At 42.9% G+C, this 25643-nt stretch overlaps 2 protein-coding genes across 13 annotated transcripts in view; one reads left to right on the top strand and one right to left on the bottom strand.

Annotated features, from left to right (window-relative positions):
* Nucleotides 1-17631, bottom strand: part of RNF170 (ring finger protein 170) — a 43707-nt gene extending 26076 nt beyond the window's left edge. Inside the window, exons 1-4 of one of the 8 annotated variants that reach the window (XM_043546667.1) lie at nucleotides 17515-17580; nucleotides 14497-14554; nucleotides 6229-6269; nucleotides 2465-2608 (exon numbers count right to left, since the gene is read on the bottom strand). In XM_043546667.1, coding sequence (XP_043402602.1) covers nucleotides 2465-2601 — 137 coding nt within the window. In that variant the 5' untranslated portion in view covers nucleotides 2602-2608; nucleotides 6229-6269; nucleotides 14497-14554; nucleotides 17515-17580. Of the gene's footprint in view, nucleotides 1-547; nucleotides 685-2464; nucleotides 2609-3170; nucleotides 4279-4302; nucleotides 4324-6228; nucleotides 6362-14496; nucleotides 14555-17514 lie in introns of those variants that run through there. The other 7 variants (XM_037902291.2, XM_037902298.2, XM_037902299.2 and 4 more) reach the window with 7 other exon arrangements.
* HOOK3 (hook microtubule tethering protein 3) overlaps nucleotides 17627-25643 on the top strand; it is a 192917-nt gene continuing 184900 nt past the window's right edge. For 3 of the 5 annotated variants that reach the window (XM_043546660.1, XM_037902286.2, XM_037902288.2), the window contains exon 1: nucleotides 17633-17818. In XM_043546660.1, the coding sequence (XP_043402595.1) occupies nucleotides 17762-17818 (57 nt within the window). In that variant the 5' untranslated portion in view covers nucleotides 17633-17761. Of the gene's footprint in view, nucleotides 17819-25643 lie in introns of all 5 variants that reach the window. The other 2 variants (XM_043546661.1, XM_037902287.2) reach the window with 2 other exon arrangements.

The following is a 25643-nucleotide window of genomic DNA, read 5'->3' on the forward strand; positions in this document are numbered from 1 at the left end:
CGGTCTTGCATGACCTTCTCATAAACTAAGGAAATGCAACAGTTTTCAAGTACATGAAAGGTTGTTACAAGGAGGAGGGAGAAAAATTGTTTTTCTGATTTAACCTCTGAGGATAGGACAAGAAGCAATGGCTGCACCAAGGGAGGTTCAGGTTGGACATTATGAAAAACTTCCCGACTGTCAGGGTGGTTAAGCACGGGAATAAATTGCCTAAGGAGGTTGTGGAATCTCCATCATTGGGGATTTTTAAAAGCAGGTTAGACAAACAGCTGTCAGGGATGGTATAGATAATACTTAGTCTTGCCACGAGTCCAGGGGACTCATCTAGTGACCTCTTGAGGTCCCTTCCAGTTCTATGATTAACCCTTTAAAGAGGTATGCTGGCTTAAAGACAACCTTAAGCACAGCAGCACTGAACTGCTCTGTGTTTCAATCCAGTTTGCTTCTCCAGCAAATAACCATTAGGACACGAAGGCGGATCCAGTGTGCGTGTTCTGTATGCAGCCCATTGCATTGTACAAGGTATCAAACTGACTAGCTCCCTTACCCAGGCCATCAGCAACCTCCATCGTAGCCATGTATCCCTGAAACGCCAACTCCAAGCAAACTCTGCCTGCTCCAATATTGCTCATCAAAATCCCTTATTCTATGCATGCCTCTTTATGCTTCCCTTCTTCTTTCCTCCTTCATACTTCTATTACCTTCATTTTTAAAGTTAAAAACATTCCCAAATTAAACTTATCAAAATGTTTAATTTATTAAAGATAAACCTTTTAGATGTTAAACATTTAAATATTTGTTTATATGTAGGACTTCTGATTTTAGGTTTTAACCAATAAACACTGAAAAAACACCCAGTAAACACACACAAATAAATAAATAAAAATGGTTTTTATCCAGTAAATACAGGAAACAGTTACTTGTCTCTAAGGGCTTATCCCCAATGAAGCAGTAATGAGAACTATGGGGGTGAGACTTTTAAATCGCACTTACAAGCCACACGTGAATTTGTCCATGTAGACGCTGCTAGTGCACACTAAATGTTCCCTAGTGTGCTTTAATGTAGTGCTGTTTGAAACAGTACTATGTGAAAGCGCACTAAGGAATATTACAAAAAGATAACTAATTACAGTATATACTACTGCAATGAGTAATGTATATACTGTAATATACATTACTCATTACAGTATACATAAAGACAAATCCCAGAAACCCCCCCAATTTTGGACATCTACATAAAACTCAAAAATTACTAAAAAGTAAACCCTGAAAAATGAAATTAAAAATTCTCCAAAACAGAAGCCCTATTTATATGTTTATACATTTAATTTATAAAACTAAAAACTTAAATGGGCCAAGTCACAGAAGAGGCCAGAGGGACTGAGAAAAAGGAGACTGAGGAGACATAGGATGAAGACAAGAGGGAGTCTTTCAGGGGTCTGAGGAGCAAAAACTAACCTTTGCAGGAGGGACACACAGTTAAAGTGCACCCCTCTTCTAGGATTCCCTTGATACAGAAAACTGTACAGTGCTTGTTCTACCCCATGTGCTACTTCTGAACTGCAGAACTGCTTCTAAGCCCCACCATCTAGTCTAATCCCTTAGTTCCTCCAGGTTCCACTAACATGCTCCATAGCTGTCCCTACCTCCAGCTCTGCCCCTCAGACAGCTTCCCTTGCCAGCATGCACATCTTTTCATGCAGAATTCAGTGATGGAAATCCAGTGCATGATGAAGTTTATTTAAAATTTTTCTCCTACATTTCCCTGGCTGTGAAACATCTATGTTCAAATGTCTAGAAACCTGCATAATGGCATGCAATCTGAAGTGCAGACAATTAATTTGCTGAAGAATCAATAATAACTTCATTACTTTGAATAGAGCAATTTTGAAAATCCAGATACATTTTGATTACCTGGCACATAAAATTCTTTAATGCTAAATTTATAGATACCTTTTCTCAAAAAAAATCTCCTCCTATCCTATAGTATTTGAAACATATTTGCAAACAAATCAGTCAGTCCATTCAAAAGTTTAAGGGAACTAAAACTAGGATTTATAACAGAAGTGTAACTACAACCTTAACTACGGAGTCACTATTAACATCTCTATAAGTAACAAGTGATTGTGTTATTAGCTATGCAGTCCATGAATTTAGCAATTTCCATTCTCAGGGAATGTTGGACCCTATTCAGTTTGACCAGCTGAAGATCAGGAAAAGAGTTTGGCATCATCCCTGGAAAACTTGTCATTTCACTATGGTTATGGAATGAACATCAAATTGTGTCAAGCAATCTGCAATTAAATAAGATATCTAGACTGAGATATCAACAATTTATTTCAACATCATGGAACCATAATTACTTTGCACCATAATGCAAATACTCAATTTAACCAAAAAAGTTAAAACTTCACAATAATGTTGGAATGCATGTATCGATCAATTCCTATCAACATTTTCTCACCTTAAAAGCATATACACCAGAGCAGCAATGAAAGTGAAACTGAGCGCTACAGCCACCAGTACCTGGTCACTTATTCCTTCTATAACCGAATCATTATCTAGTTTCAAACTCTGAACTTCTGCTTGTTGACTGGCCATTCCAGGTCTAAAACATAAAAAGAACATATATATAATATATATATATGTATGCACATATATACACACACACACACCCCTCTTGAAACTATATATAATTTATTGCTTGGAGTATATACCAAAAAAAGCGAAATGGGAAAAAGAAGTTGAATTTGACCATATATACACAGCTTGTTGTAGGGGTTTGAACTAATGCCATTATAATACCAGCAAAAGATTTAAATGATTGGCTGCTGCCTAAAGTGTTAAAATTAAACAAGATTTTTTTTTTAATCTGCCAGATATATTACCTGGGGATCCTTGATAGGAGAGACTGCTTGATTTGACGTGTTCCAAATATAGCCTATCTACATCAAGTATGCATCCATAGTCTGGAGTGCTAGGGTGAGCCAGGGGTTCTCAGACTTTTTTTATAGTATAGACCACAACTTAACAGATGCAGTCTTTTGGACCATCCCCTACCTATGGCAACTACAGGTGGGATTTTCATATGCTATATATGTTAGCCTAATGTTGCTACCATTGAAGTCAATGGGAGTTTTTGAGAAATCCACCCTATAGCAGTTACTTACCCAAAAGAATGTTAAGTAGTGTTAATGGGAGGATGGGGGAGGAGGTAATCATGCCTCCTACTCTTGCTCTTCATTGTATCTACCCTTCCTACATGTTCCATTTTCATCTGCTGGAAACATGGAGATCTAGCACAGCACACCCAGCCACTTTCCTCAAACAGCAAGTGCTCCTCAGAGCAGTTTGGAAGCCTTTGGGCTAAGCCTTGAAGGAAGAGGTCATTTTCAGATTACTTCTTGTTCTAACCCTTAACATACCATTTGTTTTTTTTTGTTAACTTCATATGGCAAAGATCAGAGTGATCTGTCTTTTAGAGATAACGTTGGCTAAACTACAGCTGAAGAGGTAAACAAAACAAAATTGGCTGCAACCAGCTGTTAAATCACTCATGCGGCAATCAAGAAGGGCTCTGACCCACAGCTGTGAACATTATGAAACCACCCAGAGAAAATGAAGCTGGCTTTGGGAAAGGAGTGACATATTTACAAAATATCATGCTGGAGCTGTGTTCCATCACAATTAAAGTTTTAAAAATATTTTTCCTTGATGGTAAATGTGGACTCTTGGAGACAAAATCTGAGACGAATCTAAACTTGTATAATTTATATAATCTTCTACCTCTCTCTCCACCCCCCTCAGTACATACACCACCATTTTAGGACTCCCTGAGACTCATATCCATTTACCGCCATGTAACTTATACCTCCTTATACAATAAATCATTTCAGAATTTGGCCCTTAATGTTTGAAAAATGCCAGCAAGGAAGTTGTTAATTAGCCCTAAATACATACTAAATAGAAAGAAAGAACACCAAAGTCATGGAGATTATTGTATACCAGTAATGGTATCATTACACTTAGAGGAAAGCATACCCATTATTCTGCCAAAAATTCCACCAGTCTACTACTGATAGTCTCAAAAAACATCTTTTCACCAAATCTCAATGTGGACCATGAAGGTCTGTTCTTCTATCAGTGTGGGGAATTTACATGCTAGCCTCCATTACATTTGTGGGAGCTAACTATTTCAGTTTCTGTGCAGCAGTGAAGAAAGACAAGCCAATGCATTCTGCTATCCCAATAAGTGGATGAGTGATGATATTTTTAAGGACTATAAGAATAGGGAAAACTTACCAAGAACGAAGGGTCGATTCCTTTCAATGTTCCTATATACTGGCCTTCCACAGTGAAAAACCAAACGGAACAAAGCATACATGAAGTAAGTGAAATGACAGTTTCTAAGGGCTTGTCTTCACTACCGGGGTAAATCAACCTAAATTATGCTATTCCAACTAAGTGAATAATGTAGCTGGAGTCGACGTAGCTTAGGTCAACTTACCGTGGTGTCTTCACTGTGCTGCGTTGATGGGAGACACACTCTGGTCGACTTCTCTTACTCTTCTTGGGAGAGCTGGACTACCAGGGTCAACTGGAGAGCACTCAGCCATTGATTTAGTGGGTCTTCACTAGACCCGCTACATCAACCTCTGCTGCATCAATTGCAGCAATGCCGATCTCCCCTTAGTGAAGACAAGCCCTAAGTAGTCCTAAAATATGCCTCAACCTGAACAGAGACCATTGCTTCTGTAACTATGGTTGTAACAGTTCCCCAGCTCTACTCGGCACTGGTGAAACCTCAGCTGGAGGAGTGTAACCAGTTCTGAACAGCACATCTCAAGAAAGTTGTAGACAAATTGGAGACACTCAGGAGGAAAGCAACGAACACAATAAAAGATTTAGAAAATCAGACCTCTGAGGAAAGGTTAAAAAAACTGGGCGTGTTTAGTCTTGAAAAAAGAAGACTAACGGGACTTGATAAAAATCTTCAAAAATGTTAAGGGCTGCTGTAAAGAAAATGGTGATCAATTGTTCTCCATGTTCACTGAAGATAGGACAAGAAGTTGCAAGAAGATAGGACAAGAATTGCAATCTCTGCACTGACAGAGATTTAGGTGAAATATTAGGAAAAACTTTCTAATAATAAGTATAGGTAAGCACTGGAATAAGCTTCCAAAGGAGGTTGTGGAATCGCTGTCATTGGAGGTTTTTAAGAACAGGTTAGACAAACACCTGTCAGGGATGGTCTAGACATACTTGATCCTGCCTCAGTGCAGGGGGAACGGATAAGATGACCCTCTGAAGTCCTTCTACCCCTACATTTCTATGAGTCTACAATTTGCACTTATTATAGTTTTTCCCAAACACCTGTGCCAAAGTCTGTTTAAATTTTTACAGAACATCTTTTCCAATGGTACCAAACCAGGACTCTCAGAGAATCACAACTAAAGTAAAGTTAGAATTCACACAATAGACTTCATATATATGAATATATAAAAAAAACCTCAGGTCTTTCTTTATGGACAGGTCCAGGTCCTACGTCCTACCCCACTTCAATAATACTTTCATCAGACTATGGTGCCTTAGGCTTAATTATCTTGCAGTCCCAACCACCATTTAATAATGATTTTAGGATAGGAATGATCAAGAGAAACAGTACTGGTCAAGGGAATACGTGGGAAGTTATACTAGTATAAGGTAGGGTGTGAATTTGAAACTCTATAGTTATACCAGCATAATGCCCTGTGTGGACACTCTTATTCCAGTATGAGTGCCTTTTTTCAGTTTAACTTAACTCTTTCAAAGCAACATAAGCTAAATCAGAAAAGGGCACTCTTGCACCAAAATAAGAATGTCCACATGGGAAGTTTTACCAGAATAAAGTACAGTGATGTGACTATACTGGTGTAATTTTATCTGTATAACTTCCTGTGTAGAGAAACCCTGAGGCTGCAGTGCTAACCAAGTCTTTCAAGCACCAATGCCTTGGGACTGAGCTCCCGTCTCTGCTGGGCTGCTCACACAGCCCAAGTTCTGTCTTCTTAGCAGTTATACACACACCATGTTTCTGAAAAATCATCTTCTGGAAATGGAGGGGCGAGCTTGACAGTCCATAGCATGAGACAGTTTATACTCAACGTCTCCCCCTTGGGTCACATTTCCCTTCCTCTCCCCAAGTCATAAAGGAGTTCAAATGTGTTCCCCCTACATAGAATATGGTACCTGTACTGATGATCAGCTTCTCTGGACGTGATATCATGTAGCTGTTAAATAATATTAAGAACAATTTCATCAGGAGATACCAGTACTGGATCTTGACCAAGATCTTTCTAAACGGATTTGTTGCAATTGCTGGCTGGAAGTGAAGCAAGAATTATACTGGGTATCATAAGAATGGCCATAATGGGCCAGATCAGTGATCCATTTAACCCAATATCCTGTCTTCCGACACTGGCCAATGCTAGATGCTTCAAAGGGAATGAATCATTTGAAGCATAGTATAGTTGGAATTATGTTTTCCAATGTGCATTACTTTGCATTTATCAACTTTGAATTTCATCAGCCATTTTGCTGCCCAGTCACCCAGTTTTGTGAACTCTCTTTGTAACTCTTGGCAATCTGCTTTGGACTTAACCATCCTGAATAATTTTTATCCTCTGCAAACTTTTCCACCTCACTGTTTACCCCCTTTTCCAGATCATTTATGAATATGTTGAATAGCGCTGGTCCCAGTATAGATTCCTGGGGGACCCTGCTATTTACCTCTCCCTTCTGAAAATTGACTATTTATTCCTACCCTTTGTTTCCTGTCTTTTTACAAGATCACCCATGTCCACATGTTTGTTGACCCCCTCAAAGAATTCCAATAGATTAGGGAGGCATAATTTCCCTTTATAAAAGCTGTGTTGACTCCTCCCCAAGAAATCATGATAATCTATGTGTCTGATAATTCTGTTCTTTACTATAGGTTAGTCTTACCAGACTAACTGCAAGAATCACCTCTGGAGCCTCTTAAAAACTGGAATCACATTAGCCATCCTCCAGTCATCTGGTACAGATGTTGATTTAAGTGATAGGTTACACACCACACTTAGTAGTTCTGCAATTTCATGTTTGAGTTCCTTTAGAACTGTTGGGGGAATACCATCTGGTCCTGGTGACTTACTATTGTTTAGTTTATCAGTTTGTTCCAGAACCTCCACTACTGACATCCTAGGCTGGGACAGTTCCTCAGATTTGTTATCTAAAAATGGCTCAAGTGTGGGAATGTCCGTCACATCCTCTGCAATGAAGAACAATGCAAAGAACGAATTTAGATTCTCCGCAATGCCTTTGTCTTCCTTGAGTGCTCCTTTAGTCCAGTGGCTCCATTAATTGTTTGGCAGGCTTCCTGCTTCTGATGTACTTAAATTTGTTGCTGTTAGTTTTTGAATCTTTTGCTAGATGCTCCTTAAATTCCTCAAATGAGACCAACTACCCAAGAAGCAAGGTCAGAGATTTTATCTTAGGAAAAGTGTGCTAATGTTTGGAATGTCTGACACTACCTTTTTCCATCTCTCTTTGATGATACCTTGAGATGCTGGAGTTTTGTGTGGGTTGTAATTGGTCTGTTCACCTGTTTGCTCAAGCTATGTTTCTGAAGGCTTTTAGAAATGGCTTCTGGGCCCTGTGTAACATGATGAAGTAAACCTGACAGGGCAGACATGTATCCCTTTCACTTGAAAGGAGGGATGATACTTGAAAGGAGTCAGTTGTGAACACTCATGAAAAAGTTATGAGTCCAAAAAGGGAGCACTATATAAAATGCTGCTTCTTAGAGCACAAGCTGAAGTATATCTGGGTAATTCTCCCCAAACACATCTTCGATAGACCTCCAGGAATTTTATTTTCATATTCTAAGCTTGGGAAGACAATGCTGGAATGATGGATTTCAGTATTTCTCCCTGTAATACTGATTTCCTTATGGAGTTAATAAGAGACACAAGATCTGAAATAGGGTGTATGCTATTGTTTCTTTGTACCACAAAGATTCTTGTGACCTTTTCAAAATCTCTCTCTCTCTCCACGGAACTGGTTCTAGTGTTCCAATGTGTAAGAGATGGGCTAATTCAAATTTCATTTTCTGATGCGATGGAAGGTCTTGTTGATAGCATTGATTTATTTTAATTTACTTTGGGGGAAAGGATAAACTTATCCCTGTGATAATGAGTCCACCCTGATTTTCTCAAGCACCCATTTTTTGAGATGACTCACTTCTGGATGAGGCCCCCTCCACTCTGGTAGAAGGGCTGGGATATGCCCAGACTTGGGAAACCCAAAAATCAAGGGAAGTTTTGTGGATTGTATGGTTTCCCAGAGAATCTCTGCCTTGATCTTCCAACTCTGAGGAAAGGCAGCAATGGCCTCCTCCTAATGTGTAATATCTATGCTGGAAGAGAAGTGACTACAAAGGGAACACTTGCTGAAATAAGGTGGTTTGAATAGAGAAGCTTCATTGGAAGAAGGGAGAGACTTATTCCCCTTGTGTAAAGCCTCACTGACAGCTTTGTCTCTTTGTTCCCCAAAGAGCTTATCAGCAAGATATTTGGAAGGATATCAGATGTTAGCCTGCCATTCCAATTTCTTCAAGTGGTGTTATAGGTGCCTTGGGCCATGTCTTTGGAAGTTTTGAACATATAGGAAATCAGAGTCAGGTGGAACAGCAGCCCTGAAACCGTTGCTAAGGAAATCAAGTTTAAAGTAGTTTTATGTAGGATTTACTTTGCCTTTTTTGTGTATGTGTGTATGCTTCAATGGCCTTTCAGTTGAGCACAGAGCTGCACCCAATAAGACTGCAGCCAATATTCACAGGGCTGAGGCGGCTGTATCCAAGTTTAGTCTGAGCAATTAACTTATTCTTTTGTCTATGGGTTTGGCAGGAACACACTCTCAGCTGGTATGACTATGCCCTTTACTAAGGAAGCTACAGCAAGCTTAACCTTAGGCAGAGTAATGAAGATCTTTTAGTCCTTATATACAAGTGACTCTTGATGGGGAATTCCCACTCTATCTTAATCACAGCTCTTCAATTTTGCAAGGTTTTGGGTGTTACTTTTCTGAAAACATAAGCACCTGAGAAATTAGAGCCCCTATTTGTGCATAATTCTTGGAAACTTAGTTGAGAACATGAGGTATCTGGCTCAAAGGCCCAGCTTTAGAGATTTCTCCTTTTCTTTTGAGAATCTAGAGGGGAGATTCACTCATGAGAAGCTTTAAGACTTTCTGCTATCTCTTTAACACCAGTCCCTGGGCCAAAACCCTTGAGAGAAAAATGAGGGTGTGTGTGAAAAGACCCGAGCAAAAAGGACAGGTATCCTGCAGGAGGTATCCTTTTATTCCGCATATGTCCTTAAGGAAAAACAGTAGCCATTCTGTGACCTCCTGTGGGACACCGAGAAGCTGGAAGAGGAGAGGAGGTAAGTCCATCTCACAAGGAAAAGGATCTGAATTATTTCACTCCATGCTCCGGGCTGAGCGGGGACCGATTGCACTGAATGAGAGTTGAGCTGCAGCCACTAGCAACTCACTGGCATCAGAAAGGTGGCAGTAGCTAGCATCTTTCATGGCAGCTGTGGCCTTGCAGTAAAATAGCTTGTGGGATGGGCTTGTTTAACAGCCTTCTCAATAACTTCAGCATAGACCTTGCCTATATGTTGGCCGGGAATAGTTATTTCTTCGTCCTGGTTGATACAGGGGAAACCATTCCTTCTCCTGAGATTCAGCAGACTCCAGTGAAACTTTCCTGCTTGCTCTACAGGCTGTGGGATTCAGGGGGAGCAGCAGGGAGGCTTTGAAAATCTTAACCCCTAGTTCCATGCCACTGATTCTGGCCAGGTGTCAGGGAAGAAAGCTTCCCTGAGGCCTGCTCAACTGTCTTACTGTGGAGCTGGGTTTCTGTGGCCTACTGTCCATCTGCCATTTCTCAGAGTGGAGGAGAGATTACATCTTTCAGACTCTCCCCTGAAAGCCAAAAGATTTTCTAAATTCAGCAGTTTTGAGGCGAAAAGCCTTGAAGCCACTGAAGAAACAGTGATGTTTAGTTAAGAACACTTCAGAAATCTTGTGAAAGCTCTGCTGCAAAGGGAGACTTGAATTCTGCTGTATGTGCTGCTTGGAAGGCAAAAAATTCTGGGGAGGTCTTCCTGAGGGGCATCCCTAAAGCCAAGCTCAGAGCAAAGATCTTGGTTGCCTCCAGTTGCCATACAGAAGGGGTTTGCCCATTGTAAAGACTGACTGACACGAAGGGAACTGAGAAACATCCATTTCTAAACTCCCCATGGTCCAAGTTAAAACTGACATGTTGTTTGGAAGTGAAGTATGTATGTTATGGGAGATGGATGTGGGTAAGGATTAGGGGTATGTAGGAGACTGAATTAAATTTGGATTTCAGCCTCTCTACTTATTGATTTTTACTGAAGTGTCTCAGGGCTCTCCTAGAGAATCAGCAATGAGTTGACATAAGTAAATAAGGTTTGTTTATTAAATTCTTGCAATACTCCATTATTTATGCAAATTATTATTTTTTTTAAATGATATTTACCTAACCTTTTCAGCTTAACAATTTTAGTTGAACCAAACTAACTGCAAGACCATGTGTTTTTCAGATGCCAAATAATCCATTTAAAAGACATTCTTCCTTCTCTGTGTTAAAAATTTGTGCTCATCATTTCTTTATGATGTATAAAGGAGGATAGAAAGGTGTTTTTAAAATTTGTTCCTTCTCTTTTATACTAGAAGTTCAGTTCTTGTTTATGCTAGTTTTCATGGAAGACTATGGATGACTGGTAAAATTACTTCAGAAAAAACCAAGAAAGTGAAACTATTAATTCAGAGGAGAGGTAACTTTTACTCAGACTTTTAAGAACTGATTGTTTTTTCTTGACATCCATCCAACTGAATAATCAGTTGGGAGACTCTCTCTTTAACAAAGATTCATTCCCACACTGCCTTTCAATTAAGGAATGAGAAAGCTCACAATCCTCCAGCAAAATCAACTTACAAACGACAAAAAAACAAAAACCAAACAAAAAACAGCAAAGTTATTTTTTAAAATAGCAAAAAATTTCAGTCCCTCTTTAAACATCAAAAAAGAAGCAAAAAGGACAATAACCAATTTTTTAATTGCCAGTCCTCTTTAATCTCCTGGTATTTCTAATACAAAATATCAGGGCTCTCCAGTGAGAAAAAGAAAAGAAGAAATTACCTTATCTTTTGCACTGTGACCCAACTATGTCACAATTGGTTTTATCAGGACTTAGTTAAATAGCAGACAAGCAGATACCAGATGCATTAGCATCATGAGTCTCAATGATTATGGAATGGAACTATACATAGACAGATTGGTAGGGACTGGGGTGGTAGAAGGGTATAAAGTAATGTAATTTATCTGGGCAAAATTGTCATTACAAGTTACCAGCTCAGGCACAAATTCTTGCCTGCTCTTTATCATGGTGACTCAGATTGATGATAGTAAAACTAATGATAATTTACTCTCTTGTCAACAAAGAATTATTTGCCTTAGGCAAGTAGAGTTTTTCAAGGCTGATTTAATTACTTTCAGGCTAAAAATTCACATTGGTCACAAGTTATCTACTTGATCTCCATTGCTCCTTTCCCAATAAAGGAATATCACAAACAACAGCATCTTAAATTACAACAGTGGCTTTTATTCTTGGAAGCGCACACAGAGGACATTGAAATTTAAGGGCACAAAGGAGCATGTTAATGCAGATGTATTACCTCATCATGCTTCTGAACTGCCAGCTAACAAAAGAAATACTATCAAGATTCTGTTTCATATGGCACAGCTAGAACAATGCCACATAACACCACTTAGGAGGACACTAAAAATGAACTAGCGCTTGCCATAGTATGTGAAATAATTATTGCTGGCTAGACAGACCAGAATATTCATGATTTTCTACATTTTCCATATATTTTAATGCCTCTTACTTCACCAGGGATGTCTTATCTGCTATTATACTCCCAAGAGAGATTACAAAGATCTTAGACACAAGGGTCACATAGGTATAGGAAAAATGAAGGACCTTATTATGGCTCTGCATGATGGTCTAGAAATGACACACTGAGATAACGGCATGAAAAACGAGTAACCAAGAAATTAGTAGGTCACATACATCTGTTGACTTTCAGGGCATAGTACAGGGCTCATCAGTTTGCTCAAATCCCTTACTTAAAGATGGATTTGAATTGAGAGTGTCCTTTTAAGGATTTGTTGAGGGTGAATAAGGGGAAATTATTTACCTGAAATTCTGTTTCTCAGAAGACAATATTCTGGCAGGATTCTTGCTCCTGGGCTTTTGCTTCTTAGTGCAAGACTGGTGGAATACCCTCGGCTCTTAAACGATTTACATAAGTGAGGGTAGCAGTAGCAGGGCACAAGCCCAGGCCCATAATGGCTGTTGCATGCCAACTTCTGCTGGTATAAATGCTGTCCTCTAAAAGTGCTAGTCAGTTTCTTTGGTTGCAAAGGAGATGAAGCTCCCAGGGTAAGACAATGCAAAATGATTTATCATGACTAAAAAAATACATATCAAAGAAAAATGTACCAGGATAACAGAAAAATTAACTAATCCAAAAAAGAACTGGACATTAACTCTTGTTGTCCTCATAATAGGATTAAAAAATAAACAAGAGTTTTGGAAGGAATATAATCCCACAGCATTTATCTAAACGGAAATGGAACGAAATTAAGGTTCAAGTCACAACTATAATTACTTATCAGTGCAAGTCTGTGTATGGATACTTTTATTTTCTATTTTTATATAATTTAACTCAATTTTTATGGACAATAGGGCACTTTTTCCAAAATAAGAATATGCACATATGGATTTACACTGATATAATTAAAGATGTGACCTACAACTGGTGTAGTTATTTTGGTTCCTTTTACTATGTAGACAAGCCCTCAAACTCTGGGGGCATAAACTACCCTTTAAATATTGGGGGACAGGTGGAAACTTTACTTGGTGCCAGATTATCCCAAATCTTCCTACTGCAAGGTTTCTTCCTGTGAAGCACTGGCCACTGTCGGAAGTAGGATACTAGACTAGACAGACCATTGGTCTGATCCAGTCAGACAATTTCTATGCTCCCTTAGTCCACTTCATGCAGAATCCCAGGGACCTTTCAACCATTAATGCATAGAGAAGGGCATCACTGGGTTAAGTACATGGGCATAGGAGAAACACTGGCAGGACAGGAACTCCAGCACTACCTTGCAGAGGAATCTCAGAGGACACTCTAGCACACCTATTGCTTGCATAATCTGGTGTCAGACAGATCAATCATTAGGCCCTGAAACTTACCTGACAAGCTTGTATCACTACTACCAAAGGAATTTCCACGTTAGAGATTAAAATTCACAGAAATAAATGGTTTAAAAGGAACTTTCATCAGATTGCCAAGACTACATTAAGACTGCATGACATAGGGGGCTTTTTAATGGGAAGTTTTAAAAGTATCAAACCTTGCATGAATCGGATGCCAAGGGGCTACAGAGACACTGATCTATCTTCTAGTAGTTCATGATATGTCAATAAGATGCCTAATATCCCTGGCTCACACTTTGCCACTTCCTTCTGGGCAAACATTCTTTAAGAGCTGAGGAAGTGCTGCTGGTATCAAGTCTAGGAACTAAAAGCCATGAGCAAGAATTCTAGCAGATGGCATCTTTAGAGAATGGAGGGTTATCAACTGATGCTGTCTATATCATAGGCAGTAGGGATTTATTGATTTTGATTATGTAAACATGATGAGATGTTTGCATACGAGGCATGTGTTTACACATTTAAGTAAAAATAATATAAATAAGCTTCAATATTAAAGACTATTTTGTTAATTTTTATTATACTTAATAAAAACTGCAGACAGTCAAACTAAAAGGAGGAAGGACATCATCTGAAACAGTCAAGCAATAAGAGCAATTTTTAAAATAAGAGTAACTTATTAATTGCCAAGATAAATTCTGTGGGAAGAATAAAACGAATACTATTTATTCGGATAGTGTGTTATTAAGTGTTCAAGCAGTGAGTATTAATAGTATCAACATTACTGGGTAACTACTTTAGAGATACAGCTACAATATTTCTGACATTACAGTATTAAATAAGTCATCTCAGCTGGTGCAATCAAATCTATACCAGCACTTTTGGTGTCACAGAGACCTATGCTGTCACCATGATCCATGTGAAACACTCACTCAAGGGATGAGCAACTGTTCTTAGAGCCTCTACCAGTCTCAGATTCCCACTGACCCCTGAACTCAGTGTATTTGTGAAAGAGACCTTTACAGCCTTGGTAGCTTTACCAGTAAAGTGGAAATTTTCCTGAAAAGCTGAGGTTCTTCAGTTCTGCAAGAGCAATTTTACTGGGAAAGTGTCCTTTGCTTCCACGTAAAAACCCTTAGGACTGACAATTCCATACACTTACCTGCTGAAGTAGGTCTTTGGGAAGTCTGGGGTCAGTAGCCTCTGGGAAACATCTTTTCCTAAAGGAGAAAGAAGAAAGTAGGTATTACTCTGCTGCTGGGGGAAGAGATACTTCAGAGGGTGAAAATGTTGCAGGGTACAAACACCCCTTCCTCTCCAAGAAGAGTTTCAAAGACTGAATCCCTGAGAGAAGATACTACAGAACTAAAACATTTTGTTAGAACTGAAAGACCTCTCTCTCATTGTATGGGTGAAACTCTGCAGACAGCTTGCAGCAGACAGACAAAACCAGTTTCAGTCCAATTCCTAGCTAATAGGGTGTCCACATCGCATAAGTCATCATAATTGACATCCTTGTTGGCTACCTCAGCAGACAGGCTAAGGATTCAACTGGTTACTGAGACTGAACTTCCCTCTACATACTCCCCCCACCCAGCTCACCCCTCTACATACTCCCCCCACCCAGTGCAGAGTTGAAGCATATTGGGTAGGCAGGGTGGGGAAACACTCAGTCACTGCCTATACATTACCTGTTCTGTGGGTAAACAGGAATTCACTGTGGACAAACAAGACTTTATCAAGAAGATATGAAGCAATTTTAAGAATGAGAAAAATATCTGACAAATTCCTCCTTTTAAAAGCCACTCTCACATTCTCAAACTATATTACTTACTAGTAATAATTTCTATGAATATACTGTCCTCATAAATCCACAAACTGTGTTGTGAGATAGTTGGAACAATTTAAAAGCAGTTAGCTAACTTGGGGTGTCCTGGTTCATTGCCTAATGATGACAGACTGAATCCCTAGTTCCTATTGATCTGCCCAATGTAGATACTATGGAGAAGCAAAGAAGTAGAGAGGATGGGTGTTTCTCTGTGGAGGCAATATTTTCAGAGAATACTGGTTACTTATAAGTAATCTACTTTTCTCCCATGCAAAACTGCCTTCACAGATTCCTAATGGAAAGGGAACTGTAACTCAGCCTCCCTGAAACAAGTATCTCATCTGAGCATTAAATGATCTTAACTGGTCATTTCCACTATTTATGTAAAAATATTACTTTCACATTTTTAAAAACATTTCTTTATTGAACTGAGCAATACAAAGACTATATAAATGCATATAAATGTCAAGCATCTCTTTGATTTGACAAGCTATGGGCCATACCTGCAAACACCACTGAATGCATCCGATGAAGTGAGCTGTAGCTCACGAAAGCTTATGCTCAAACAAATTTGTTAAGTCTCTGAGGTGCCACAAGTCCTCCTTTTCTTTTTACGAATACAGACTAACATGGCTGCTACTCTGAAAACTACCAATATACTGTTCAGCACTCCTGTTATGGCAGTTCCATGGAACTCAATAGAAATATACAGGCTAATAAGGCCAAGAGCCAGTAGTGGTTATAAGGGCCATGCCCTGTCAATGTCAAAAGTTGAGTGTGAGCAAGGGCCCTGGCTCTTTGAGGCTGGGAACCTAGTTTCTCAGAACAGTTGACATCTAAAATCATCCAAACTGGAGTTCTGAGCTGTACCATTTTAGGCATCAGCGTTCCCTAATTAATGTTTATCAACTGGACTGGGAGATGGAAAACAAAGAACCAAATAGACCATGTTTTCTTTTTTCAAACCAACCACTTATGTGGAACACTGTGTTTAGATCCAAATTTCATTCATAAACAGGCAAGAAGGCAGGACAATACATTGTATGTTGGGGAGAGAAATGAACAGAGTAGGTGGCAGGGTGGCCAAGTAAATATGGTGGTGATAGAAACCAGGCTCACACCCGGACCTGGGGACCCAAAGCGGGAGGAGGAGTGTCCGGGCTCACATCGGGATGCAGTGGCCTACAAGGGCCATAGAGGTAGGAGCGTGTGTGTGTTTCGTGGGGGAGGAGCAGCGAAGGCTCGCCAGGGATCAGGCGCCCGAGGGGAGTGTTGGCAGGGGGGTGGGACTTGCCCTGGGGCCAGGAGCCTGAGGGTGGTGTATTTGGTGGAGGAGGAGTGGCCATGCTTGCCCCAGGACCAGGAGCCAGAGGGGTATGTGTGTCATGAGAGAGGGGTGGTCCAGCTCACCCTAGAGCCAGGCGCCCGAGGGGGGGGGGTGTTTGGTGGGGGGGCTCGCTCCAGGGCCAGGCGCCCGAGTGTGCGTCGGAGGGTGTGTTTGGTGGGGGGGGCTCGCTCCAGGGCCAGGCGCCCGAGGGGGGTGTATTTGGTGGGGGAGGGGTGGCGGGGCTCGCTCCAGGGCCGGGCGCCCGAGGGGGGTGTGTTTGGTGGGGGAGGGGTGGCGGGGCTCGCTCCAGGGCCAGGCGCCCGGGGGGGGGGGTGTTTGGTGGGGGAGGGGTGGCAGGGCTCGCTCCAGGGCCGGGCGCCCGGGGGGGGGGGGTGTTTGGTGGGGGAGGGGTGGCAGGGCTCGCTCCAGGGCCAGGCGCCCGAGGGGGGTGTGTTTGGTGGGGGAGGGGTGGCAGGGCTCGCTCCAGGGCCGGGCGCCCGAGGGGGGTGTGCTTGGTGGGGGAGGGGTGGCAGGGCTCGCTCCAGGGCCGGGCGCCCGAGGGGGGTGTGCTTGGTGTGGGAGGGGTGGCAGGGCTCGCTCCAGGGCCAGGCGCCCGAGGGGGGTGTGCTCGGTGGGGGAGGGGTGGCGGGGCTCGCTCCAGGGCCAGGCGCCCGGGGGTGTGTGTGTGCTCAGTGGGGGAGGGGTGGCGGGGCTCGCTCCAGGGCCGGGCGCCCGAGGGGGGTGTGCTCGGTGGGGGAGGGGTGGCGGGGCTCGCTCCAGGGCCGGGCGCCCGAGGGGGGTGTGCTCGGTGCGGGAGGGGTGGCGGGGCTCGCTCCAGGGCCGGGCGCCCTAGGGGGGTGTGTTCGGTGGGGGAGGGGTGGCGGAGCTCGCCGCGGGGCCGGGCGCCCTGGGGGAGGGGGTGTTCGGTGGGGGAGGGGTGACCGGGCTCGCCAGGCGCCCGAGAAGGCGGGTCCGGCCAGGCTCGCCCCGGGGCAGGGTCCGGCCAGTCGGGCAGGGGTCGGTACCTCTCTCCGCTTCTGGCTCAGCCGAGGCCTCCCCGTGGCCGGACTCCGGCCCCCGCCCGCCCTGTGCGCGTGAGGCGCGCCTGGCGCATGCGCGGCGGCGGCGGCGGGAGCGGGCGGGTCCCGGCGGCGGCGGCGGCGGCCCGGTGACGTGTCTGCGCCACAGCCCGGCCCAGGGAAGCGGCGGCGCCAGCGACTCGGCCCCGGCAGCGGCGTCTGGCGGCCGTGCCCTGCCGAGCCCGCCCGTATCATGTTCAACGTGGAGAGCCTGGAGCGTGCCGAGCTCGGGGAGAGTCTCCTCACCTGGGTGAGTGACTGGCGAGCCCGGCCCAGCCAGCCCCGAGCGCCCGCGGCCTGCGGCTCCGCCCTCACCGGCACGGCCCGGGGGTCAGAGCCCGTGTCCGGGCCCCCCCCCCAGTGGGGTGTCAGCGTCCGTGTGTCCCCCCCATCCTCCGTGTCCGGGCCCCTCCCACCCCCCCCCGCGGGGTGTCAGCGTCCGTGGGTCCCCCCCCACCCTCCGTGTCAGGGCCCCCCGCCGCCCCGTTCGCCCCTGGGGTGTCAGCGTCCGAGTGTCTTCCTCCCCCGCGGGGTGTCAGCCTCCCTGCCTTGGCCTCCCCTTCACGTTTCCTCCATCCCTGTTGGGTGTCAGTGCCCGGGCCTCAGATTCCCCCTGATGCTCCGTGGTGGGGTGTCAGTGCCTGGATCTCCTCCCCAGATTCCCACCAGCCCCGGTGGGGTGTTAGTGCCAGAGCCTCCCCTCCTGATCCCCCCCTCCTAGTGGGGTGTCAGTGTCTGGGCCTCCTTCCCTTCCCCCCAACCACTGCTCTCAGTGGGGTGTCAGTGCCCGGGCTTCCTCTCCAGATTCCCCCACCCCCAGTGGAGTGTTAGTTCCCAGGCCTCCTCTGAGTTGTCTGGCCTGGGGCCTCAGTGTCTTCCTTAGGTCTTCCCTCCCAGTTGTCCCTACAAGGTGTTTCTGAGCCAATATTACCCTTCAGAGATGTCTCTCTCTGCGCCGTGGCCTCCCTTGCCTCTTAATTCACCCCTTTCCCAATCCCCGCCTCTGATCTCTTCGCACCCCCAGCCCCCATGACTGTCCAAGCAGAAGTGTCTCCTCTCCAGTTGGTCACACCCCACCATGATGTCTCTATGTGCCTGCTCTCCCCCCCACCCAATGGGGCATTACGTTGGTGCCAGGACCTCACACCCTCCAATATAACACCAACACTCGCCACCCCCCATCTCTCTGTGCTAAGAAATCCAGTCCTATCAACATATGGAAAGGGACGTAAACAACCTTAACTCTGTCTTGTATTGACACCATGAGGAAAAACAAAGAATACCCCACAGTATAATTAAAAATCACTTTAATTTAATCTGGCACTGCACATACTAAAAAGGTCAAGTGAAGGTTGTTCCGGTGTTTTAATTGTGCATTTCTGTGTTTGGATTTCTCAGTTTCCTAGGTTTGTAATGCCTGTTTTTGATGTAGCTGTGATATTCCTGTAATGTGTGTTTTACCCTTAGTTACTCGTACATACTCTCTATCTTAACTGCAATTAAACATTTTATCTGAAAATATCATTGTTTTTTTAAAAAAATAAAGATGTCATGCCTGAACACTAAATAAAAAACTCAAACGTACATGTTACCATGTGATATCTCCAGTGAGTTGATGTGTAATATCAACCTTAAAATTACTTTTTTATTTTAACTTCTGTGACCTGATTCATCAGTATGTTCTGATTCTGGTGTTGCTCTGGAGCCTCATAAAGCAGCTAGCACTAATTTAAGATGAGTTTACAGGTGTTTTGCATCACCAGAACAGCACAAAGTAGCAGGAGTGCAGTGGTGAATCTGACCTTTAATTTGCAGGTGACTTACTGGTTTAGTTATCTGGAATTATAGACTAATTGTTTGATTTGTATTTTGTCATTTTAATTCTTTACATGTATATAGGCAAAACTACAAGGTAAACTTCCACCACATGAAACTGTCATAGCTGAAAAGGAAGATAATATTCACTTTTTTAAAATGTTGGTTGTGAAACTCTGGAGTCAGACTGGGCAGCAAGGGTATTTAAAATAGGTGAGAGGGGATTACTGGGCATGTGGGGAATGGCAGAAAAGAGTTCTCCCAGGAAGTCAAAGTGGATAAGCAGGGATATATAGGGAGCAGAGGGATTTAGTGGCATGGTTATAGGTAGTGGGGGGAGGCCAGGGGCTGTGGTGTGGGGCAGTTAAGTGAAGTATTGTTCTGTTTTGGGGAGACCAGGGGTATACACTTGGCAGGAATCTGGATTGGGGAGACCAGGCAATCTTTCTTCATTGACCTCTTCACATCTCTGCTAATGCACATAGCCACTTTTTCTCCCTTTGGCTCTCCAAAGTGCTGTTTTCTGTGGTTGGGGGCACCTGAGGGAGTGCAGGGATTCAGCGGGAGCTAGTTGGAATTGAGGGGAAGCAGGTGTGTGTATGAGCTTGGGGAAAGAAAGGTTATGTGTGGCGGTGGGAACCATGTTAAGAAGACCAGTGCTATGAAAAAGGGAGGGCTTGAGATGGGGTGGTGGATGGACACCAGTCTCTGAGCATCTCCGTACTTTAAGGGCTCCCTGTTCTCCTACTTCAGCTGCCCTGGCAGTGCTACCATGGTGCATGGTGGAGCTAAAGCAGCAGTGCCACAGAAGCATTTCAAGCACTGATGCCTACTAGCCTGTGGCCACTGAACCTTAAAGAGCAAGGGTGATTGATTATAGGTTCAGTTGTCTGATACAATGGTTGCCCCAGCTAAGAGCAACCTGAGCTGTTGACCATGGCCCTGTCTATAGTCATAACAATTAGATACAGTAATACTCAGTTTATGTACAACCTGTTTTCTTAAAATGCAGTCTGTACACGAGAGTCTGTGTTCTGTTTGTAAGAGAATTTGGACCAAAAAAGTCTGATAGTGCTACATTTCTGAAAGTATACATATTAAAATTAATTTTAATTCATACATACAAAGTTTCCTAGGTTTTAAAAAAGAATAGTAAATCAAAGAAATTTCATAACTACATAACAGTAGAATTCACAAAACTCGCACTTAGTAAGTTCTTTCATGACTCAGGACTTCTCCATACAGGCTTTCGAATGTCCCATGGAAAGATGGTCTGTATGCACTTTCAGTGATAAACTATTTCACTCAACTTACATATGCATGTCTAGTACCAATAGCACAGTGGGATACTTTGTTTAAAAAACAAACCAACCATTGTTTGTGGGGAATGAGGACTAGTGAATATGGGTGAAGTATGTTTTTAAACTATTGTCACTTGACAAAAATCAAAGTAGATTTTGCCATCACCACCACAGAAAGGCATATGTATCAACTAGAACTGTTCCTGCTACGTATCAAGTTTGTATCCCTTCTCACTGAGGCACTAGACATATTCAGTAGAAGGTGGCAAACTTTTGTTACCTTTCAAATACTTATTTTCAGTCTTTTCACACAGATGAATCATTTTGCTCGGTTTTGTTTGTTTGTTTAAATCACCTGGGGCAAAGAAGTGAGCTGGAAAATTTGAGTCTGAAAGGTGAAAGTTGGAAAAAGTTACAAGCAACTAAAAATCTTTTAGAATGGAAATCTTTGAGAACTGTTAATTCTCCACCAAGACATTTGGCATATATGAGAGTCATGTGCCTAGCCACATGGCCATAGGACTGTTTTTGAGCAACAGTCTGCAGTCATAGTCCTTGATCATACAACTCCAGCCATGCAGGTGGACCTTTAACCCCCATTGTATGAGGGGGCCACGTTGAGGGAGAACACAGTATTGCGCAAGCCAAACTTTTCATGGACCAAGTGTATAAATATCCCTGCTGGAGCAGTCACACAACCAAGAAAGGGGGAAAAAAATTGGTTTTGTTAGCAAAACTATTTGCAAATAGCGGTTAAATAGCATGGTAGTTAGAACATTTTGTTTATATTTGTAATTCTTAGTTGGATGTGCAGTTTTCTCTGCTGTTTATCAGATTTAATATTTTTGTATTAAGGGGGTTTTGAAACTGACTCAGGGTTCAGAGTATCTCATCTACATTGTGGCCCCAACTGGTTTTAAAATATGTTTTGTTGAGCTGGTTTAAAAAACAGAATTTTGTGTAAGGGTGTATGGGGTTGCAAAACAAGACCATTGTTGATCCCCTGGTGAAACAATTTTTTAGAAGTCTTTGTCAGTTGCTGTCATTGCCTGACTTTTTTCCAAAGCCCCATAGCTATTCTTGGGAGGTGAAGTTGCTCATCCTCTTTGTCAAAAGAGCTATTAGCTACTACTTAGAGAATACTAAGGTGTTTTTATGCTAGAGAAGTTGACTGTTCTAAGAATTTGTTTTACCTCCTACAGTGCTTGTGAAACACTTCACATTCATACGCAAGTGCTTCAACTGGTTTTCTGATGTGCTGAGAAGCAGTTGGAGAAGACTTGTATTTCAGCAAATTTGAGAACCTGCTCAAACTAAACTGATAAGTCTGCTAATGTGAATGCAGGCAACCTGAAACTGCTCCTCCCACTGCTAACTCACAGTGTCTCTAGTCTCTTTCATAGTGAGATGTCCCTTGGGCCTTTTACTTTCCACAACTGAGACCCCTGTTTCTGTGGTATCTTTAAAGTTATTTCCCTGTAATTCTGCTGCTTTGAAAATTCCTGTGGGGTTCCCTATCACAGCCTCACCTGCCATCAGACTTCAGGGGTCTGTTCTAAGCTGGGGTCTTGTTCTCAAAGTCTTGTTTATCTCCATTTGAGAGCATTGTTAAATGTTCTCATTGAGAATTGTGTATTATACCCCTTCCTCCACCGTGTATCTGTCTTGTTTATTTAGATTGAGGCAAGAGTTGTGTGTTTATACAGCACTTAGCACAATGGGACCCTGTTCTTGGTTGGCCTGTAGGTATTACCATAATAAATATAATCAATAATATTAAATTTTGACTCAGTACCTAGGGGTGCTCTCAACCACGTAAATTGCGATGTCAGTGTAACATATGTCCAGAGTGTCCTTATATGAAATTTGTAATGCTGCTATATATTCAATGCACAACTTCATAAATCACCATTTTCTTGACCTGGTATCAAGAACAGATGCTGATTTTGGGAAGGCAGTGCTGCAGTCACTGTTTAAGCAGCAGGAGTCCTCAGAAAGGTCAGTGCTAGTTAGTCTTCCGTGGAGTCTGTGTGGAGATTGTCATGACAGAGACGTACTTTAGCCTCTTTCCTTCTGCTGTGTAGCTCAGATACAAATAGTGTTTCTGTGGGTAGAGAGGACCTTAAGGAATGGTTAGAGGAGTTGGGTGTTTATAACCTCAGAGGTAGCATTACACATTTCTGATATATATACATTCTGTAAGCATTGCTACAGATCCAAGATCTCTGTACTCCCTTCCTCTATTTTGAGGGTGTCTCTGGCCCTTTTTCTAGTCTCAATTCCTAGTATTCAGTTTGGCTCTTCCTCTTTCGTGGATGGTGTAGTTCCCCCAGTGCAGATGCCCTCTGTCTTCCACATGGTGCCCATTCCTCACAAGAGAGGTATGTTAGTGTTTCTTTATGGATCTAGACCGTGTACCTGGGTTTCTTCATTCAGCCTCAGTTCCAGGGCTGTCCAGGTCAGTCTTGGGGCCGTATGGGATGAGCTTGGAGGTTCATCTGCGCAGCTTCTAGAGATAAGGACTTCAGTTCCTCCATGTTGTTCACTTGGGTTCCACTAGAAGCTAGATCTTCAGGATTGCTCAGGCCTCTTTGTGTAATTTTTTTGTAGGATCCCTTTCCGAAGGGGGTCAAAGCTGCTAGAGCTTCCTGGTGAAGCTGCTTTTCTCTCCCAAGCACCTCAATAATGCTTTGCTTTTTATATAGCACTACTTGATCAGTATGTCCCCCGCCCCCATTTAACTTAGGTTGGTAAGGACCTCTTTCAACATCCTGGGCACCAGAGGACTGTAATGGTATGTCTACACTACAGCTGGGACTGAGCCTTCCATCCTGGATAGACCATCACATTACTGGTGTAGACATTGTGGCACAGGCGGCAGCATGGTCTGTCTGTCTGAGTACGGACCCAGGGGGTTGGGCAGTCTTGTTCTCGGACAGCTAGTCCATGTCACAACATCCACACTGCTATTTTTAGCCTGCTAGCTCTGGCAGAGCTGCTGCGTGTCTGTCTACCCAGGCTGGAAGACATGCTCTCAGCTGCAGTATAGACATACCAGAAGAGGCCATCTGAGAAGCTGGGTTCTTTATACTCACTCTTCTGCCCCTCCTAATAGGGCTAAGCTGCAACTACCACCATCCATATTATCTCCCATTTTGGAACTTCAGTTATTGCTGGCCAGCATCCACCATGACTTGCCAGTAGGTGATATGAATCAGTCCTTTGACCACAAAGTTGCAGTGTTTTCTGTTTCTCCTGATAATCTGCATCTCTCACCTCCTGAGGACAACAACTTTTGGGGAGTTGCCGGTTTGGTTGAGTGACTCTTTAGGGCTGGGTACAACAACAGCCAAGAAAAGACTTATCTTTTGATAAATTGTAGTTTAAGGGAAAAGGAAAAGTGACCTTGACTGTCGATAAAGGTTTGTTGAACACTGGTCGAGGTATTTGGTGGATTCCAGCATCTGTGCCTGCTGTCACTAAAGAGGCAGATAGTGTGAACCAGGCCCCAAACAGGTATTCTTATACATGTATCCTGGTTCTGTAGTGCAGAGATGGGTAACTTTAAGGTAATAGAGGGCCACAAAATCCCTTAAAATCCTTTGCCTAGCCAAATGTTTTCTTTTAGAGGATACATATTGCATAACTCAGAAATGCTTGCTACACTGCAGCATGTTAGCATACAGTTAAGGTGTATTAACAATGTAAAACTGAAGTGGTCCTAAATATAAAAGTCCCATATAGCACAACCTTTATATAATAATAAGAAAAGAAACAATAAAACCTTACAACAGTTTAAATACATTTTTCACTAACCTTTTAGTCACTGTGCAGATGTGCTGGGGTTTAGTAAATAAAAATAACAACAAACCAAACCCATCTTTCTTAACATTTTTTTCTCTGCTGCTTATCATTGTTACTGTATCTTGTCCGTCAGTGTGAAACTTAAGAGTGAACCTTTGTGCACACTGAGGGGCATATGTGTATCAATTTTAGTGCAACCAACCTGCATAAGATGGAAGAGTGTTTCATTTTTCAATTGGTTCCTTTCCTTTGATTTCAGTCTGGAGAAGTCACTTTCACAAATGGGTTCTCCCAAACAGAGAGCACAGTTTCAACACCTACTTTCTCAGATTTGGGAAATGGGACTCAGTAAGCAGTGTCCAAAACTGAGTGTCCCTTTTATTCTTCTCTACAACAAAGAAAGGTTCTGCAGTTTGCACAGTTCTAGTTGCAGTTCAGAAGGCTGGTCATTGACAACAGCTGCAAGTGGATCATTAAAAAGCATCAGATGAGGTTGAAAACTTTCAAAATGCTTTAAATGTTCGTTGAAATTGAGCAGCAGCATTTCACTGTGAGTATTGTTGCTGCTAAACTCTAATTCGCACTCTTGTAGTTCTCATGTATGTGCATCACAGGTTGTAAAGTGGGCAAATTCAAATGTAACAGGTGAGTGTTAATAACTGTGAGCTTACTTCAGAACTGATCCATGTGAGCAACGAGGTCTGATGCAGTCTAGTCCATGCCTTGCAGGTGCAGATTCAAACAATTCAAGTTATGTCTCTCAAAAATGCTGTATAGCACAGAGAAACTGAATCTTCCAGTTTTTCCTGAAACTCCATAGTATCAGAACTCAGTGTCTTTCAGAAAGGTGACACTCTCAGTGTTTTTCATTGGAAAGAATCTTACGAGGCATTTTCCATGACTTATCCATCACACTTCTCTGTATAGCTGCAAATTGTCCTACTGTGCATCCACTTCATCAAGAAAAGCTGCTAATTTGTGTTGGCTGAGTGATCTGTTTGTACTTCGTATCATGTTTGTAAGTTTCATGACCACATTTATGATGTGATGAAAATTCAATGATTTTCCACACAACGAGTCTTGATGAATAATGCAGGGCAGTGTTGGGCAGTGTGCCGGTAAACCTGGAAACCCAGCCCTTGAGCCATGCATAGC

This window comes from Chelonia mydas, chromosome 5 (genome assembly GCF_015237465.2).
Source record: "Chelonia mydas isolate rCheMyd1 chromosome 5, rCheMyd1.pri.v2, whole genome shotgun sequence".
Classification (NCBI taxonomy): Eukaryota; Metazoa; Chordata; order Testudines; family Cheloniidae; genus Chelonia; species Chelonia mydas.